Source organism: Ylistrum balloti, unplaced genomic scaffold, assembly GCF_031769215.1.
Source record: "Ylistrum balloti isolate Yb309-2 unplaced genomic scaffold, AGI_CSIRO_Ybal_v1 Utg369640, whole genome shotgun sequence".
NCBI classification, from domain to species: Eukaryota; Metazoa; Mollusca; class Bivalvia; order Pectinida; family Pectinidae; genus Ylistrum; species Ylistrum balloti.
Window position 1 is genome coordinate 828,193 of NW_026781901.1, and position 18,706 is coordinate 846,898.

At 34.8% G+C, this 18,706-nt stretch overlaps 1 protein-coding gene across 1 annotated transcript in view; it reads right to left on the reverse strand.

The window, feature by feature from the left end:
- The window catches only part of LOC132554264 (signal peptide, CUB and EGF-like domain-containing protein 1), a 116,899-nt gene that overhangs the window by 17,309 nt on the left and 80,884 nt on the right, over nt 1–18,706 (reverse strand). The window contains exons 5-6 of the mRNA XM_060218575.1: nt 10,250–10,369; nt 3,338–3,460 (exon numbers count right to left, since the gene is read on the reverse strand). Of these exons, the coding sequence (XP_060074558.1) occupies nt 3,338–3,460; nt 10,250–10,369 (243 nt within the window). The remainder of the gene's footprint in view (nt 1–3,337; nt 3,461–10,249; nt 10,370–18,706) is intronic.

An 18,706-nucleotide genomic window follows, 5' to 3' on the forward strand; every position in this document is an offset into this window, starting at 1 on the left:
ATAAAAAAGAAGCAGTGTTCATAATTTCTGTTACCGCTCTAATCATGATCTTAGTTACACATTCATTGATATATTTTAATAGGAAAGTGGTTGCTGAAAGCATTTTTTAAGAAAGTGATGCAAATGAAATCAGTTGATGTGCACGCCAATGGAAAAGTAACACAATGGTCTTTCATCGACTACAGAGTTGTAATTAGAATAAAGTCCATCAACCAGTTTTTGATATCATTTAGACATATTCTTGATCTCAGTTGCCTCAAAGTTTTGACAACGCTGATGAGTCCTAAAATGGACGAAAGAGGCATATGAAGCATTTTAATTCATCATAGGCTCTACTTATATGATGTACAGAAAATTGTTATTAAAATATGTGCCTTTTGTAAAATCTTGATGTAAAAATGAACGCAGAAGTCTGCATATATTGGATGGAGGCCAAAATTGTTTCCTTTGTTGAAACATCTAGCTCTTTATGTCGAAAAAAATAGCTCGTTTCAGATTTGCATAAAACTAACTGAGTATTGAACAAGACATATTTAGAAAAAAGGTTAAAAAACATTGTGTATAATATAGGTGACATCTTCGTTCATTCTTGGATACATAAAGTATTACCACATACGTACTATCGAAACACTTATTTGAATCAACATTCCTGAGTCTACATGAATTAAAGGAGTGTTAGACGCCCCTTTATATCAATTAACGTCATTAAGGGACACCATACCACACATCTTTACATTAGATGATATCTATATCTGTGAAATGTACATTATGACCTGTGTTATGTATTAGCGGTGTCGAAGTGACAGTCCGACACTTCATTGTGTTGTTTATTTGAGTGCCTTATTGATTCAGTCTTATGATTGGATATAAGCCCATATAGATAAAATAATAAGTAACTAAAAAACAAATTGATAAAATAAATGCAATGTGTGAAAAGATATATAGATCAACACACACAACCATACTAACCAACATGTATTATATTTCATTCGAAAGCTACGCGAATGAATTCCCTGTTTTGAAACAAAACAGAAGGAATGTATTTACTCAATGACGCGTGGATAATTTTTTAAGGAAGCTTAAATGTCACTGGCCGTCACACTACCAAAAGTCATCGTCATGGCGCAAATAAAAAATATCCATTTTTTCTTGTGTTATCTAATCAAGTTTGATAGCGATGATATGTCTCGGGTAATTAATGTCAGATTGATTAAAAGTGAAAAAAATCTAAGCGTCTGTATTTAATGAACCCTTAGTACTGAGCGACATTTCTTAATGTCGGCATCAATGGCATTCTTGCTTGTTTCAAAATAAACTTGATACATTAATAAACTACTGTAAGACTGAGAAAATCAGTATAATACACAATCCATACTGTAACAGCGTACATCTATACCCAGAACAAAATCACTCTATTTGGATCAATTTTCAAAGCGAAATAAATTATAAGAATTGAAGAAATTTGCTACAATGATGTATGTGTACATGTTCGTGGTTGTGAGATATTACATAACGGTGTGAAACATGTATATGTATCGTATATACACACAATGTTATTGACCTCGTCTTATATTCCAGATGTATTGCCCCTTAATACCAAATTTCACGGATATCATTGCCTGCAATCAACTAGGATCGGGACCTCGAATGCACCCATTTAATCGACAATACAAACTCTTCTAAATAGACTATATCTTTTAAAAGTTTCATTCTATATAGTGGAAACTGTAACAGGTTCACAGCTACGGTGTTAACGATTGATAATAACAAGCGTTTTGTGTAAGAAAAAGTCATGTTAAATTCAGAAAAGAACAATTTTTTATCATTTGTGTTATATCGTAATAGTTAAATCATAGTGATTATGTTCATCAATAATACTTTTAATGTTTTGGAAACATATGGTAGCATTGGGCTGGAATAGAACTGCAACTTTGGAGGTTTTGGAACCACAATCAGCCAATTTGATTTACCTGACAGGTGTAAAGCCAATAATGCCAACCCAGGTACAAGATCTATCGTTTCTTTCAAAACAGATATGATTATTTATGACCAACTACTACCACCTGTCTTGCCTATACAATGAAGTTTCACCCGAGTCAAAACTAAGCCTCCCCGTAGTTGTCCATCCATGTCTAACACAAATCATCCTTTTCTATACATTTGTGTCAACATCCCTGTCCAACACAAATCCTTCCTTATCTATACAGCTGTGTCCCCATCCCTGTCCAACACAAATCCTTCCTTATCTATACAGTTGTGTCCCCCATCCCTGTCCAACACAAATTCTTCCTTATCTATACAGTTGTGCCCCCATCCCTGTCCAACACAAATCCTTCCTTATCTATACAGTTGTGTCCCCCATCCCTGTCCAACACAAATCCTTCCTTATCTATACAGTTGTGTCCCCATCTCTGTCCAACACAAATCCTTCTTTATCTATACAGTTGTGTCCCCCATCCCTGTCCAACACAAATCCTTCCTTATCTATACAGTTGTGTCCCCACCCCTGTCCAACACAAATCCTTCCTTATCTATACAGTTGTGTCCCCACCCCTGTCCAACACAAATCCTTCCTTATCTATACAGTTGTGTCCCCCATCCCTGTCCAACACAAATCCTTCTTTATCTATACAGTTGTGTCCCCATCCCTATCCAACACAAATCCTTCTTTATCTATACAGTTGTGTCCCCCATCCTTGTCCAACACAAATCCTTCCTTATCTATACAGTTGTGTCCCCCATCCCTGTCCAACACAAATCCTTCCTTATCTATACAGTTGTGTCCCCATCCCTGTCCAACACAAATCCTTCCTTATCTATACAGTTGTGTCCCCCATCCCTGTCCAACACAAATCCTTCCTTATCTATACAGTTGTGTCCCCATCCCTGTCCAACACAAATCCTTCCTTATCTATACAGTTGTGTCCCCCATCCCTGTCCAACACAAATCCTTCCTTATCTATACAGTTGTGTCCCCCATCCCTGTCCAACACAAATCCTTCCTTATCAGTTGTGTCCCCCATCCCTGTCCAACACAAATCCTTCCTTATCTATACAGTTGTGTCCCCCATCCTATACAGTTGTGTCCCAATCCACTGTCCAATCTATACAGTTGTGTCCCCCATCCCTGTCCAACACAAATCCTTCCTTATCTATACAGTTGTGTCCCCATCCCTGTCCAACACAAATCCTTCCTTATCTATACAGTTGTGTCCCCCATCCCTGTCCAACACAAATCCTTCCTTATCTATACAGTTGTGTCCCCATCCCTGTCCAACACAAACCTTTACTTACCCATATTTTGTATCCAATCCTGCCATTTAAAACCCTTCCTTACCTATACAGTTGTGTCCATCCCTGTCCAACACAAACCCTTCCTTACAGCTACACGTGTAATTACCACTCTGGTTCTGACAGAAATGAACACATCCTCCATTTTCGTAATCACATTCGTTTTCATCTAAAAATAAAAAACAAAATTCATGTATACGTCATAAAAAAGGCAAGTGATCATCACATGCAATTGGCTCAACCTCGGTTAGTGTCTGACCATGAGCGAGAGTATACTGTATGCCGATTTTTTCGCCCCGGGTTATTTTGGACCTTGTACCATTATGCACGAATTCGCCTCATGTTCATTTCGCCCTATGCGGGTTACATAAATGGTTAATAACATTTTTACTCCTATCTAAAATTTGCCTTCCCCATTCAGTGACGAAGAGGGCGAATATTAAACAGGGGCGAAAATAGCCCGGTATATTCATTATGTTACGAAGAATGACAATGATCGAGTGTTTTTTGCCAAACCATTCAGTGCCAATGTACAGTTCGACTGTACGCGATTTGACAGTCATCTGGTACATTTCGCGATTTGACTGTCATCTGATACATTTCGCGATTTGACTGTCATCTGATACATTTCGCGATTTGACTGTCATCTGGTACATTTCGCGATTTGACTGTCATCTGATACATTTCGTGATTTGACTGTCATCTGGTACATTCGCGATTTGAATCATCGAGCACATTTCGACAGTCATTGAGTCATTGAGTGTACACGCGCTGAAAATACACTCAACTGGTCTATTGTCAGGTGAAAGTAGGTAAGAATTCAAACATCAACTATATCAATCTTATATGTTATTCTATATCAGCTTGTATACAATAGATGGATCCTCTAAGGTTTCTTCTATAATGATCAACTGATTATTTCTGCGTTACATGAACGTTACACTCAATTAAGAAATAGATATTCCAAGGTGAACTAAATTACTTGGCTAGCGCGCTTTCCCATTTCCTAATAAAAACAATCACTTCTTTGCTACCAAATTCCAGCCTGGTTAGATTGAAGTTTTCTGCATCCCTTTACACATCGAAAATTTGATGACATATGTTAGAATTCATTAAAACGAAATGCATGTTATATAACAAAGCAACCGAAACTATAGATATTATTTTGTATTCTTAAATATTGTTCTGTATTGCACCCTTTCGATTTTATTTTATTACAGAAACTTTGAATTCAAATACCAGTACTGAACAATACATATATTAGTAGCAAGCCAAAATGAGATAAGTGAGTGTTTATAGCGCTCATGACTTTCAGTGCTTTTAAACGTTTTTCCCCCGGGATCAAAACTTTCTTGGTGGAGAGAGGATACACGCATGCATTAATGTTTAAATTGTGTCATCATGGATACAATAGTTTTGAGTAAGAAATAATAGTTTGATTTTAAATCATCTATGCTATTCTAGATATATAAAATTTCAAACTCGATTGCCGCTCTGATAGAATTAGATACTTCGACCAAAGGTCATTGTTTTTGTTCCAAGGTCATTCTTAAAAATAGTGTTTACTACATATACGATAAGAAGAGAAATTGGATTAGAGTGTAATTTTAATGATCATCTTATTTTTTATTGTGGGGCGCTGGAAAGAATGAAGAACCTTTTTAAAAAGTGAAAATTCTTGATAAACATTATTTGCTCTAATTGTCTAAAAAGTCTTATGTGTATGTTCGCTAAAATTTTTGACATGTGTGTTTTGTACGCAGGACTTATCGTGACATGTGTCAGTAGTGTTTTTCTGTCGGACGATTATAAAAACATTAAACTCTGTTTTCTGTTATTTTCTCTTTCATGTAACGTCATTTAATCGCCCATGTTGTTTCCAGGCCATGTAAATGTAAACACGACCAAAACTTTGCGGTTACATTTACACGATGTTAGCATCTTGTAAATATTTCTGAATCTTTATTCATAGGATAATTTGGCATTTAACAACTCACAAAAATGTATACATCTGGAGTTCCTTTTTACATGCAATAAGGCTGTCTTAATTGTCTTCACGTGTGTTGCTATTTTAGAAAGGTTCATAATAATTTAAAATCGCTTTGATTCAAAACATCAATTACGATTTTACATTTTAATACGAATTCATTGCAATATTTGTCACGATTTGACGTCATTTCTATAAGTATGTATTTGTAGATATGTAGATGTACTTCCATATTAACGATACTTGATTGTTGTATTTACGGAACTCCATATGGAGTAACGATAGCCTAATATTTCCACGGTGACCGTTGGTCACAAGGTTGAGAAGTTTCGCAAATTGATTCATATCTAGCCTTGCCAGAAAGAACATAGATCAAGTTACACCGGATATAGGGATAGAAATCAGAAGCGGAAATCTGTTACATAATGATAATATTTATCAGCTGTCGTTTATACAATTAACACATTACAAATGTATTCAAACTTAGCCTGAAGGTTTTCTGTTCATAGCAAAGACCGGTTTATATAGGTCACCGATTACTTCCTTAATGACTGAACCTCTATATTAAGGTCACCTGCCTAAAACGGTCATATTTCTTTCAAATTCTGTGTGGCATTTACTTATTGTCTCCTTATACAAGGCATAATTTACAGTTAATTGTTGTCACTGGGTACATTATGCGTAATAAATGTAATTGTCGTCTCCCATTTTCGAGTGTGTTACGTTTAAAAGGTGTCGACTACTAATACAAAATGAAAATTACGTATATTTAATGTATTCTGAACATACATCATTACGCAGCCAACTCTACATACACCTATAGCTGATGTTAAACAACGAAGACAACAAAGGTAATGTCTATGAATCAACAACTAAACACCAACATGTCAATATGATTATAATTCCAAGTCCAATTCAATAAAACTAGGACAAAATATGAACAAAAACAAAAGATTAACACGGAGACTAGCTAAAAGGTTCAAGGAGAATAAGGACAGTTTTTTTTCGAAAGAGTAAGCGTCTTCTGCCTCATCGACGACACCTGCCAGGTGAATTTTGGTCAATCCAAGTAAATAATGTAAGTTTCTAAATTAAGATACAACAACGAACCAACACGCAAACTAACGAGCATCAAAAATGTCTACCTTCCTGTCGCACAAATACAACATGTCTCAACGTGAGAGGACATACACTGCTTGTTTACACAGAAAGAACACACACTACTTGTTTACACAGAAAGACATACACTGCTTGTTTACACAGAAAGACATACACTGCTTGTTTACACAGAAAGACATACACTGCTTGTTTACACAGAAAGACATACACTGCTTGTTTACACAGAAAGACATACACTGCTTGTTTACACAGAAAGACATACACTGCTTGTTTACACAGAAAGACATACACTGCTTGTTTACACAGAAAGACATACACTGCTTGTTTACATAGAAAGACATACACTGCTTGTTTACACAGAAAGACATACACTGCTTGTTTACACAGAAAGATATACACTGCTTGTTTACACAGAAAGACATACAGTGCTTGTTTACACAGAAAGACATACACTGCTTGTTTACACAGAAAGACATACACTGCTTGTTTACATAGAAAGACATACACTGCTTGTTTACACAGAAAGACATACACTGCTTGTTTACACAGAAAGACATACACTGCTTGTTTACACAGAAAGACATACACTGCTTGTTTACACAGAAAGACATACACTGCTTGTTTACACAGAAAGACATACACTGATTGTTTACACAGAAAGACATACACTGCTTGTTTACACAGAAACACACTGCTTGTTTACAAGACATACACTGCTTGTTTACACAGAAATACATACACTGCTTGTTTACACAGAAAGACATACACTGCTTGTTTACAAAGAAAGACATACACTGCTTGTTTACACAGAAAGACATACACTGCTTGTTTACACAGAAAGACATACACTGCTTGTTTACACAGAAAGACATACACTGCTTGTTTACACAGAAAGACATACACTGCTTGTTTACACAGAAAGACATACACTGCTTGTTTACACAGAAAGACATACACTGCTTGTTTACACAGAAAGACATACACTGCTTGTTTACACAGAAAGACATACACTACTTGTTTACACAGAAAGACATACACTGCTTGTTTACACAGAAAGACATACACTGCTTGTTTACACAGAAAGACATACACTGCTTGTTTACACAGAAAGACATACACACTGCTTGTCTACATAGAAAGACATACACTGCTTGTTTACACAGAAAGACATACACTGCTTGTTTACATAGAAACACATACACTGCTTATTTACACAGAAAGACATACACTGCTTGTTTACACAGAAAGACCTACACTGCTTGTTTACACAGAAAGACATACACTGCTTGTCTACATAGAAAGACATACACTGCTTGTTTACAAAGACAGACATACACTGCTTGTTTACATAGAAAGACATACACTGCTTGTTTACACAGAAAGACATACACTGCTTGTTTACACAGAAAGACATACACTGCTTGTTTACATAGAAAGACATACACTGCTTGTTTACATAGAAAGACATACACTGCTTGTTTACACAGAAAGACATACACTGCTTGTTTACATAGAAAGACATACACTGCTTGTTTACACAGAAAGACATATACTGCTTGTTTACACAGAAAGACATACATTGCTTGTTTACATAGAAAGACATACACTGCTTGTTTACACAGAAAGACATACACTGCTTGTTTACACAGAAAGACATACACTGCTTGTTTACACAGAAAGACATACACTGCTTGTTTACACAGAAAGACATAGAAAGACATACACTGCTTGTTTACACAGAAAGACATACACTGCTTGTTTACACAGAAAGACATACACTGCTTGTTTACACAGAAAGACATACAGTGCTTGTTTACACAGAAAGACATACACTGCTTGTTTACACAGAAAGACATACACTGCTTGTTTACACAGAAAGACATACACTGCTTGTTTACACAGAAAGACATACACTGCTTGTTTACACAGAAAGACATACACTGCTTGTTTACACAGAAACACATACACTGCTTGTTTACACAGAAAGACATACACTGCTTGTTTACACAGAAAGACATACACTGCTTGTTTACACAGAAAGACATACACTGCTTGTTTACACAGAAAGACATACACTGCTTGTTTACACAGAAAGACATATACTGCTTGTTTACACAGAAAGACATACACTGCTTGTTTACACAGAAAGACATATACTGCTTGTTTACACAGAAAGACATACACTGCTTGTTTACACAGAAAGACATACACTGCTTGTTTACACAGAAAGACATACACTGCTTGTTTACACAGAAAGACATACACTGCTTGTTTACACAGAAAGACATACACTGCTTGTTTACACAGAAAGACATACACTGCTTGTTTACACAGAAAGACATACACTGCTTGTTTACACAGAAAGACATACCTGCTTATTTACACACAAAGACATACAATGCTTGTTTACATAGAAAGACATACACTGCTTGTTTACACAGAAAGACATACACTGCTTGTTTACACAGAAAGACATACACTGCTTGTTTACACAGAAAGACATACACTGCTTGTTTACACAGAAAGACATACACTGCTTGTTTACACAGAAAGACATACACTGCTTGTTTACACAGAAAGACATACACTGCTTGTTTACAAAGACAGACATACACTGCTTGTTTACACAGAAAGACATACACTGCTTGTTTACATAGAAAGACATACACTGCTTGTTTACACAGAAAGACATACACTGCTTGTTTACACAGAAATACATACACTGCTTGTTTACACAGTAATACATACACTGCTTGTTTACACAGAAATACATACACTGCTTGTTTACATAGAAACACATACACTGCTTGTTTACACAGAAAGACATACACTGCTTGTTTACACAGAAAGACATACACTGCTTGTTTACACAGAAAGACATACACTGCTTGTTTACATACACTGCTTGTTTACACAGAAAGACATACACTGCTTGTTTACACAGAAAGACATACACTGCTTGTTTACACAGAAAGACATACACTGCTTGTTTACACAGAAAGACATACACTGCTTGTTTACACAGAAAGACATACACTGCTTGTTTACATAGAAAGACATACACTGCTTGTTTACACAGAAACACATACACTGCTTGTTTACATAGAAAGATATACACTGCTTGTTTACATAGAAAGATATACACTGCTTGTTTACATAGAAAGACATACAATGCTTGTTTACACAGAAAGACATACACTGCTTGTTTACACAGAAACACATACACTGCTTGTTTACACTGCTTGTTTACATAGAAAGACATAGAAAGACATACAGTGCTTGTTTACACAGAAAGACATACACTGCTTGTTTACACAGAAAGACATAGAAAGACATACACTGCTTTTTTACATAGAAAGACATACACTGCTTGTTTACACAGAAAGACATACAGTGCTTGTTTACACAGAAACACATACACTGCTTGTTTACACAGAAAGACATACACTGCTTGTTTACACAGAAAGACATACACTGCTTGTTTACACAGAAAGACATACACTGCTTGTTTACACAGAAAGACATACACTGCTTGTTTACACAGAAAGACATACACTGCTTGTTTACACAGAAAGACATACACTGCTTGTTTACACAGAAAGACATACACTGCTTGTTTACACAGAAAGACATACACTGCTGGTTTACACAGAAACACATACACTGCTTGTTTACATAGAAAGACCTACAGTGCTTGTTTACACAGAAAGACATACACTGCTTGTTTACACAGAAAGACATACACTACTTGTTTACACAGAAATACCTACACTGACAGTTGATACAATAGATAAAGATTATTAGGTTACAAAGTGAATAACAAATCAGTTGATAATAATATTGGTCGCTCACCTACACATATTTTCCCTGTCCCATAAAAACCTGGTTTACATCGACATTTGTAGCGCCGCCTTGTGTTGATACAGATGGCGTCTCTGTCACATGTATGTGTTCCTGTTTCACATGCGTTACCTGTAAACAGAGAACAGGAAACAGTTAGGACACGCTTACAAAAAAAACAATCTTCATCATACTCCTACACTGTTTGTTCATATATCTTTTCTAATCTCGCACAAAATAAGATCTGAACATCCTGGCAGCCTGTCCAAACAGATCAATTTAATGTACACGAAATGTTGTGTGAATCGAAGTATTTCTCTCCTTTCTGTTACAGTGTTGTTACCTGGAAAGTATTATAAAGTATTGAAGCCTTAATCAAAACTTTAATTACTGGTCTTTGTTAAAGGTTGTCCTTGGCATCAGCTGACGAGTCCTAGAGGGCCGAAACAACTGTATGATGACTTTTGTACAGTCGTTGTAATTACAAAATATATAAAAATACCAAATTTATAGAGATATGAAACTAGAGCACCGATAAATCTCGATTTTGACCATTCTTGCCATCATTTTGGATTTTCTTTCTTACGTGTCATAATTTTTGCATTGTGAGTCCTAGAAGGGCGAAACAGCTTTATAATACAGTGGACTGTCATGTTTATAATTTCACTCTTTTGCTTATATCGTATATATTATATATAAGGATTTGTACAATAGTCGAATTGCTTGGTTGAACAAAATAGAAAAAATTCATAGAAACATGTCATATCTGACCCTATCCATTAATATTCGTTGACGTTGTAATTATTCCTTTTCCAGAAGACACTCCCTCAGAAACGAAAAAAGAGACATATCATTAAACACAGATAATCATTGAGATATATGGAACTACATGTCACACATGATGGAAAGAAAGGGCTTGACGGCCCGGAAACCCCGCATCACCTTTGTATTATTATTGTTTTTATACTTAGTGTCCCGTCAGGTCTACAGAAATACATTTTACAAAATATAGTTACAGTTTATATACATCTAAGAAATACCAATACATACACTGACGATGAATTCCGACACATCAACAGAATGTTAATTAAAAGTGAAATTCCATCAAATCGCGGCAAAATGTAATAAAAATGTACACGGAGACTTCTGAAAATCCAAAATGATAAACTCACATCAAAGGGACATTTTTGCAAATATGAAATATCATAACAAAAATGTTTTCAATGATTATGATCAATCCGGTCAGAAAACAATTATTTTTGTGCACGAAAATGAGAATCTCCAATATCACACTATTAATGAAATTCTTCATGAAGCAGATTTTTAAACATCTATTTAGAAATATCTCATAATTTGATATATGCAAATTTTTACAGGTATTCCAAAGTACATAATACGATTCTTCAAACCTTAATACAATACTCTCTTCTTAGTCTATTTCATTTCATTTTATTAATTTATTTTTCCAACATATACGATAATATAAAAACTTATCCCCAACTAATTGTTACAGAAATGTACAAATATACCGGAGGGTTGATGTCTACGTTGTCTCTGTATAGTATTCATCTCATAAAAATCTTATATAACCAGAGAAAAACAACTACATATTTCCCCGTTATGTAATAAAGCAACTTATCACGTATTTTGTTCCTTGAGCCGTGCTTTTAAAAAAATAAAGGATTATAAAGATTTGAATTATTTTCCGATTGTTACCAGGATCTCGATAGAGACATAAATTGGTTCGGTAATACCATACTGAATTTGTCTTACAGAGTATTAAATTGGACAGTTTTCACAAGTTTTGTCCTAACACTATGAAATAAATAATGCCTTAAAACTCGTTTTAAAAAAATGTGAAAAGATTCAGATACCTTTATCTTACTAACTTGGCAATTATGAAATAGTAACATACAAATATTCGAAAACTACGCCATGAAAATAGAAAAATCGCATGCATTTTCACGGTTTTCACACATAAATATTTCACAAGGCTAATAAACTTGATAACTACAGGTTACATAAAATAGGTTCTTTAAAAAAAGAGGAACAATTATTGTAAGATTTTAGGCAGTAAAACAGGTGCGAGAGATAGATTTTTAGAATGACTGATTTAACCACCATGAACCCCTTCCATCTGTACATATTGACCCATTATACTCATTAAACACACTGACCAGTGAAGGCCGGATGCACCTGGCCCCATGTGACCTTAGCCAACACAACTCTTACTGTCTAGACATACATTGTCCAGATTTAAGTACGACCGACCTTTCTTGCCTTAGTACAAATCATAGTATTATCAGATATTTGTTACATCACCGCTTTTTATGTATCTCATGTAATTCAGTTACAGCATCATTAATTAGAAGTCATATGCTTTTAATGAGTTTATAATTAAGTACATTCATAACATGAAACGCTTTAAGACGATCATAATACTCCATCGCATACTGTCAAAGTGGTTGCTTCGTGTGTTATGAAAGCAGTTAAAATTCCTAATATATATCTTAAAACTTTAAAAACAGGCGAAAAAAACCCCACAGAAATTCTTATGTTAAAATTTCGATCATGAAACGTAGAAAACTGTAAAATAAAAAATAGAGGTACAGACGAGAGTAACAGTATCAGTTAGAGTAAAAAAAAATGAAAGCCATGTTTCTGTAGAAAAAAATCCGTTTTGGTTAAGTTTGCCCCTCAAATGTTTCACAAAATTATACTTTCAGTTAAAGAATTTGCAGTATTGTTGTACTGTGTCATATATGCATTCTGAAAAAAAGTTTCCACATTTATTGAACTTATTACGAGATACCGGTAATCAATAATGTATCAAATAAGAGAAATAGCCATCAGGTATATACGTTCTTTATACATACGTTCTGTTAGACATATAAGGTCAACAATACTCTCCATAAATCAACCCTCGAAATCTACATTATCACGAACAAAGATATCGATTCATACTTTTTTTTTTAACTATTATATTAATTGAACAGGGCACTTATTTTACATTTGATAAGTGTTATGGGCGTTTACTATCCCTTCTTTGAAAAAAAATATATTGACTACCTAAATTGTGTTTAGTATTCTACTTAAATATAAGTTATCGATTTTTTTTATATTTAATGTATATATCTAAATATGAAAAACATTAAAATAGTATTTTACAACACAGATATGATGAATAATGTACCACATGGCTTCTGATTCAGAGAATGGAAATTTGGGCTATGTAAAGACCCCGTCATCCTCAACCATATCCAAAAATGATGTCATCCTTACAGACTCGTCACTTAAACGTTATTAGTACTGGCAGTGGAGATGGTTCTATCTATGTGTATCTACATATGTAGGAGACTCTTAACCCACAATATATTGTAGATAAACTTCCGGTAACAGAAAGGTCAATTTAATGTGAAATCCATGTTTATCATAAATAATTAAAAAAAATACGTTGTGAGCAAATTACGCACAGGATAATGTATCTGTGAAAAAAAAACGTTTACAATTTTTCAGTGAAAATTTCATTAAAAATCCTTCTTACATTTTCAGTTATTTTCCTTTATTAAAGAAATAGTACAACATGTTATTTTAATATTTTACTAAATTTGTCTAGAACAGATCTAAAAATAGATTTTTGAATAGCATCATTTCTCTACGGACTGTAGGCATATGCTATATTCATTCGTGTACGTATGATATCTTATAATTATTTAATTACTTAATTCCAGACTTACAGATCTCCTTGCTAGATACATTGCCGGTCTTTCCACAGTCGTATTCCTGTTCCCAAGTTGTAGCTAACCGTACGCACAACGCCATATTGAGAATAAGACCAAGATACCCAGGTTGCATTGTTAAAGCACTTTCACACTGTCGACACTAATACATCTCATTCATTGTTTGAAGAATTTTAACTAATTAAGCAGAAATCAAAATCTGTATCAATATAACTGATTTGTTCAATACATGGCGTTTGCAGCGTTTGTATTTGAACATATATGCTAATAATATGTTTGATTGACAGATATGCATACTGATTGTACAGTGGAACCTGCAAGTGCAAGTGCATCAGAGGGCACCTGTTTGTGTATTTTAAGATTTAGAATGAGTTCTTTTATGACCGATTGAAATTGAAGTCAAAAAAACGCAATCCCACGTGTGAAACAGTGTGGTGTAGAAAATATGCATAATACGTCACTGTTTATTGTCGAGGGTCACGTGACCTGCACAATCATCGCAATTTATGTTTGCATATGTACTAGAAGAAAAGAAATTGTTTCCAATTAGTAAGTGCATTTTTCAACTTAAACTCACTGTGTCGTAGCGAATTCCGTAAGTTTAAATACATAACTTTATAATTCAATATGAAGTGAACATAACAAATATTAGTTTGTTAACAAACTAGACAGAGGTGATTTATATAAGTTTATTGTACTTACTAATATAGTAAATGCATTGGATACAGTTCTGGGTCGTATGAAACTCAATCTCGGGATCGGATTTATATTACCAGACATTGCGCCCATAAGTTGGTATAAATGTACCGCTAGGATTTTCCCAGTGTATAAAGTATTCTATACGACATATTTACAAAATACATACAAGTAATAGTATCTTGCAATAAAAAAAATTAGATACAGCGTGACCACATAATGAATATAACTGTATCATACAGCTGTTTCGTCCTTCTAGGGCTGGTCAGTGACCTAAAAGGAATTGAGAAGAGGAAAATGCAAATAGGTCGAAATGAGTATAAAAAACAGACGAGGAGGTGCGCTAATCCCAAAAACTTAACGCAATCATATCTTTCAAAGAATGTATGTTTCAAGTATGTTATATACTGACATATAAATTTTTGAAAATCTTTTTCTCGCTTGTCTATTCTAAAGGGATCATTTTGCTTTGTTTTTGACATATATTTGCAGATATTAAGATCAAAAATACTTTCCTTACAACACAATAATGGCATTGCTAGTCTCCGGCTTCAGAAGTCAGCACCTTATGATGTCATTAGTTTTTGCCCATAGGATATACAACAAGACTTTGAATAGGGATTTTATAGCAGTTGCTACGTCTGTAGTATCACACAATTCATCATCAAAATGCACGTCCTTTGCACGATGTACACTAAATGATGAATCAAGGAATAGCTTGGTGTTCATGAATTACACGTCAAAATTTTAGCCAATACAAATATACCTTTTTTTCAAGATTTTCACGCTACTACCGTTACTATGGTAATAAGAATATTTACAACATCGATATAATTCGAATATTCCATGTCTCAGAGTTGTGTTCAGTTATACATATAGTTACAATACAATTCAAGAATTCCACTCTGAACAATCAACATTGTTATAAATACACCTACGAGACTGTACAAGAACATCAGGCGAAACAGTCAACATTGTTATAAGTACACCTACGAGACTGTACAAGAACACCAGGCGAAACAGTCAACATTGTTATAAGTACACCTACGAGACTGTACAAGAACACCAGGCGAAACAGTCAACATTGTTATAAGTACACCTACGAGACTGTACAAGAACACCAGGCGAAACAGTCAACATTGTTATAAATACACCTACGAGACTGTACAAGAACACCAGGCGAAACAGTCAACATTGTTATAAATACACCTACGAGACTGTACAAGAACACCAGGCGAAACAGTCAACATTGTTATAAATACACCTACGAGACTGTACAAGAACACCAGGCGAAACAGTCAACATTGTTATAAATACACCTACGAAACAGTCAACATTGTTATAAATACAAGAACACCAGGCGAAACAGTCAACATTGTTATAAATACACCTACGAGACTGTACAAGAACACCAGGCGAAACAGTCAACATTGTTATAAATACACCTACGAGACTGTATTTATCTCATGTCCAATACATTTCAGTTTAAACAATTTCCTATGCTGACATAATTTTTCGTTGTCTAGAGTTAAACATTCATGAAGAATATATTCGGCCATAACACTTTAAATACATGAGAAAGGAAAAAACCGAATCAGCGAAAAATGAATTTTTATTCGGAATTACGTGAAAAGTTGTATGCATTAGTGAAAACACATAGTGAATAACGCTTTGAAGTACTTTTCCCTATCATTAGGTTTTAATTAATATCTAAAGTATTGCTGTGTGTTCCCAGGCTTTCATAGAGATAAGATAACAATAATTTAAATTCTAAATAAATCTTATTATCGGCTCCTTTGGCCTGGACAAAGTCTAGCCGTATCTGAAGGTTAAGTTGGTCCTGATGTTATATACGCTAGGGATAGACATTGCCAAGCCATTATCTTCTGTACATAACACTGCAAAATCTGACAATATCTTACAATAAACCAACATACGTTTTTAAAGGAAATTTGATATAATTTATAGAGTCCCAGTCCCGACCTGTTGATATGCTATCCTGATTAAATCGTTCAAAACGACCCATTCGCTACCTGTGTACTATCTTTATGTCTATTTACACAGCGGTGTAAATAGACAAAATCTGCATCGGCACTTGACTATCACAGCGGCACGCGCCATAGCAGCAGAGGCTGAACGCCGAGCCAGTCATCGCGGGAATTAGTACAACTATATAAACTCTCAATGAAAAAACAAAGTCTCAGTCACGTGACCTGGTGGTCTGGTTGATGTATAGTGGCTACCTGTCAGACATTAGGTAATCGGGGAGCCGAGCACCAGGTCTGCCATGATGTACCACATCACGTGTGTAGTCTCTGTACTACAGCGGTCTTACGTTGTGATAATGGATGTTCGACTTCTGTTTTAAAGTAGCTCCTCCAAAACGACCGAGATAATGATAAGTTATGAAATAGCTACTTAGTTATCTCTGTTCTATAGTAAGATATAGTAAGTGGTAAGTACTCCCCCTACAATACCACAGTTCTCAAAAAAGTAAAGCCTTGAAATGCCGACGTGCCACAGTAAAGAACTCCGTACAGTACAACAGTACTATAATTTCATATAGGCTACAGAATTGTTTTAATATGATTCTGATAATGAGATCATGATGGCGTGGTGTAAATAAGTCCTATATGTTACAATAGTTCTATTGTACTTTAGTAATGATTTCTCCCCGACCACTGCGCTGGTCCCTGGCTTAAAGATGTTAACAAGAAATAAAAAAAATCAGATCTCTGACATAGTTCTGATTCTGAGGTTCACGGGAGATGTATTGATAGACAAATACAGCGAGGTATTTCTGGTAGTCATTCTATCTACATGACTACACTTCCATTGTTTAAATGGCGATTTCGACTTAAGGTCGAGTTCATCCTTCAGGTCACGGTGAAAGGTTTCCTTCTCTTTCACACTCAGTCTCAGCAACGCTCCTACACATCAATCAAGATTCTTTCCTTAACCTGATCATACTCCTAGATGTATATTCAACACAATAGATTCATTTGTCAAACGAAAATTATACCTTACCCGTTCATTGTGTCTTGTGTTAAATATCTAGGTGATTTTATAGAGAACATTGCATTTCTTGGTTATGACTCAGATTTATTCACTATTTTTCAGAGCAAAAATATTACCTTTTCGGAAATCTGGTTTGATTTTCCTTCATTATTGAGGTTCTAATAGAAATCTAGATATTTGTTATTATTATTTCATTAAGATTTCATTGAAACATTTCGTTTACACTCTTTATTGTCTTTCCAAAACAAGGAAATGCTGTTGTTGTTGTTGTTGTTGTCGTCGTCTTTGTTTTTATTGTTGACCGTTTTAATTTACACAAAGTAGAGACGACCGGTCCTGTAATTTTGCATCAAATATGTCATATGGTCATAAACAGCTATCAGCACGGAGGTTGATATCATACTTAAGTCATTTTAAAAGCCATCCAACTGCTCTATCAAATGATAAAGAAGAATTTCCTGAATAAATCAATATTCATTTTAGTATGAAGAGATTAATATCCATCCATTTATTACCGCGTATATATCACACTACTATAAGAGTGTACTGTATGCTCTCTGTGATACCGTACATTAATTAATTGATTTAAAGTAGGATAGGAAGAGGCAGTGACGAGACTACAGCACAGCGTTGCTCGAATTGATGTATAGCATTGAAAACAACAACGCTAGCATCGTTGATGAAACAAAATAAGAAATGGTAATTTTGATCAACCATATATCCATGTAAAAAAACCAAAGACGTATACGACACGTCAGTATCACATAAGATTTCACATTACTCACTTAGATTGACCATGATTTACAAGTAGGGTGTTGTCGAAGAAGCAGAAGACGCTTACTCTTCCGAAACACCTGGTCTTATTCTTATTGTACTTTTTTAACGAGTCATCGCGTAAATCTTTCTTTTCTTTGTTAATTGCCCTTGTTTTATGGAATTTCATAGTGGATTATGGTTATGTTAACAGGTTTGTATTGTTTTTTTTCTCTCTCTCTCAATAAGATGGGTTTATCTT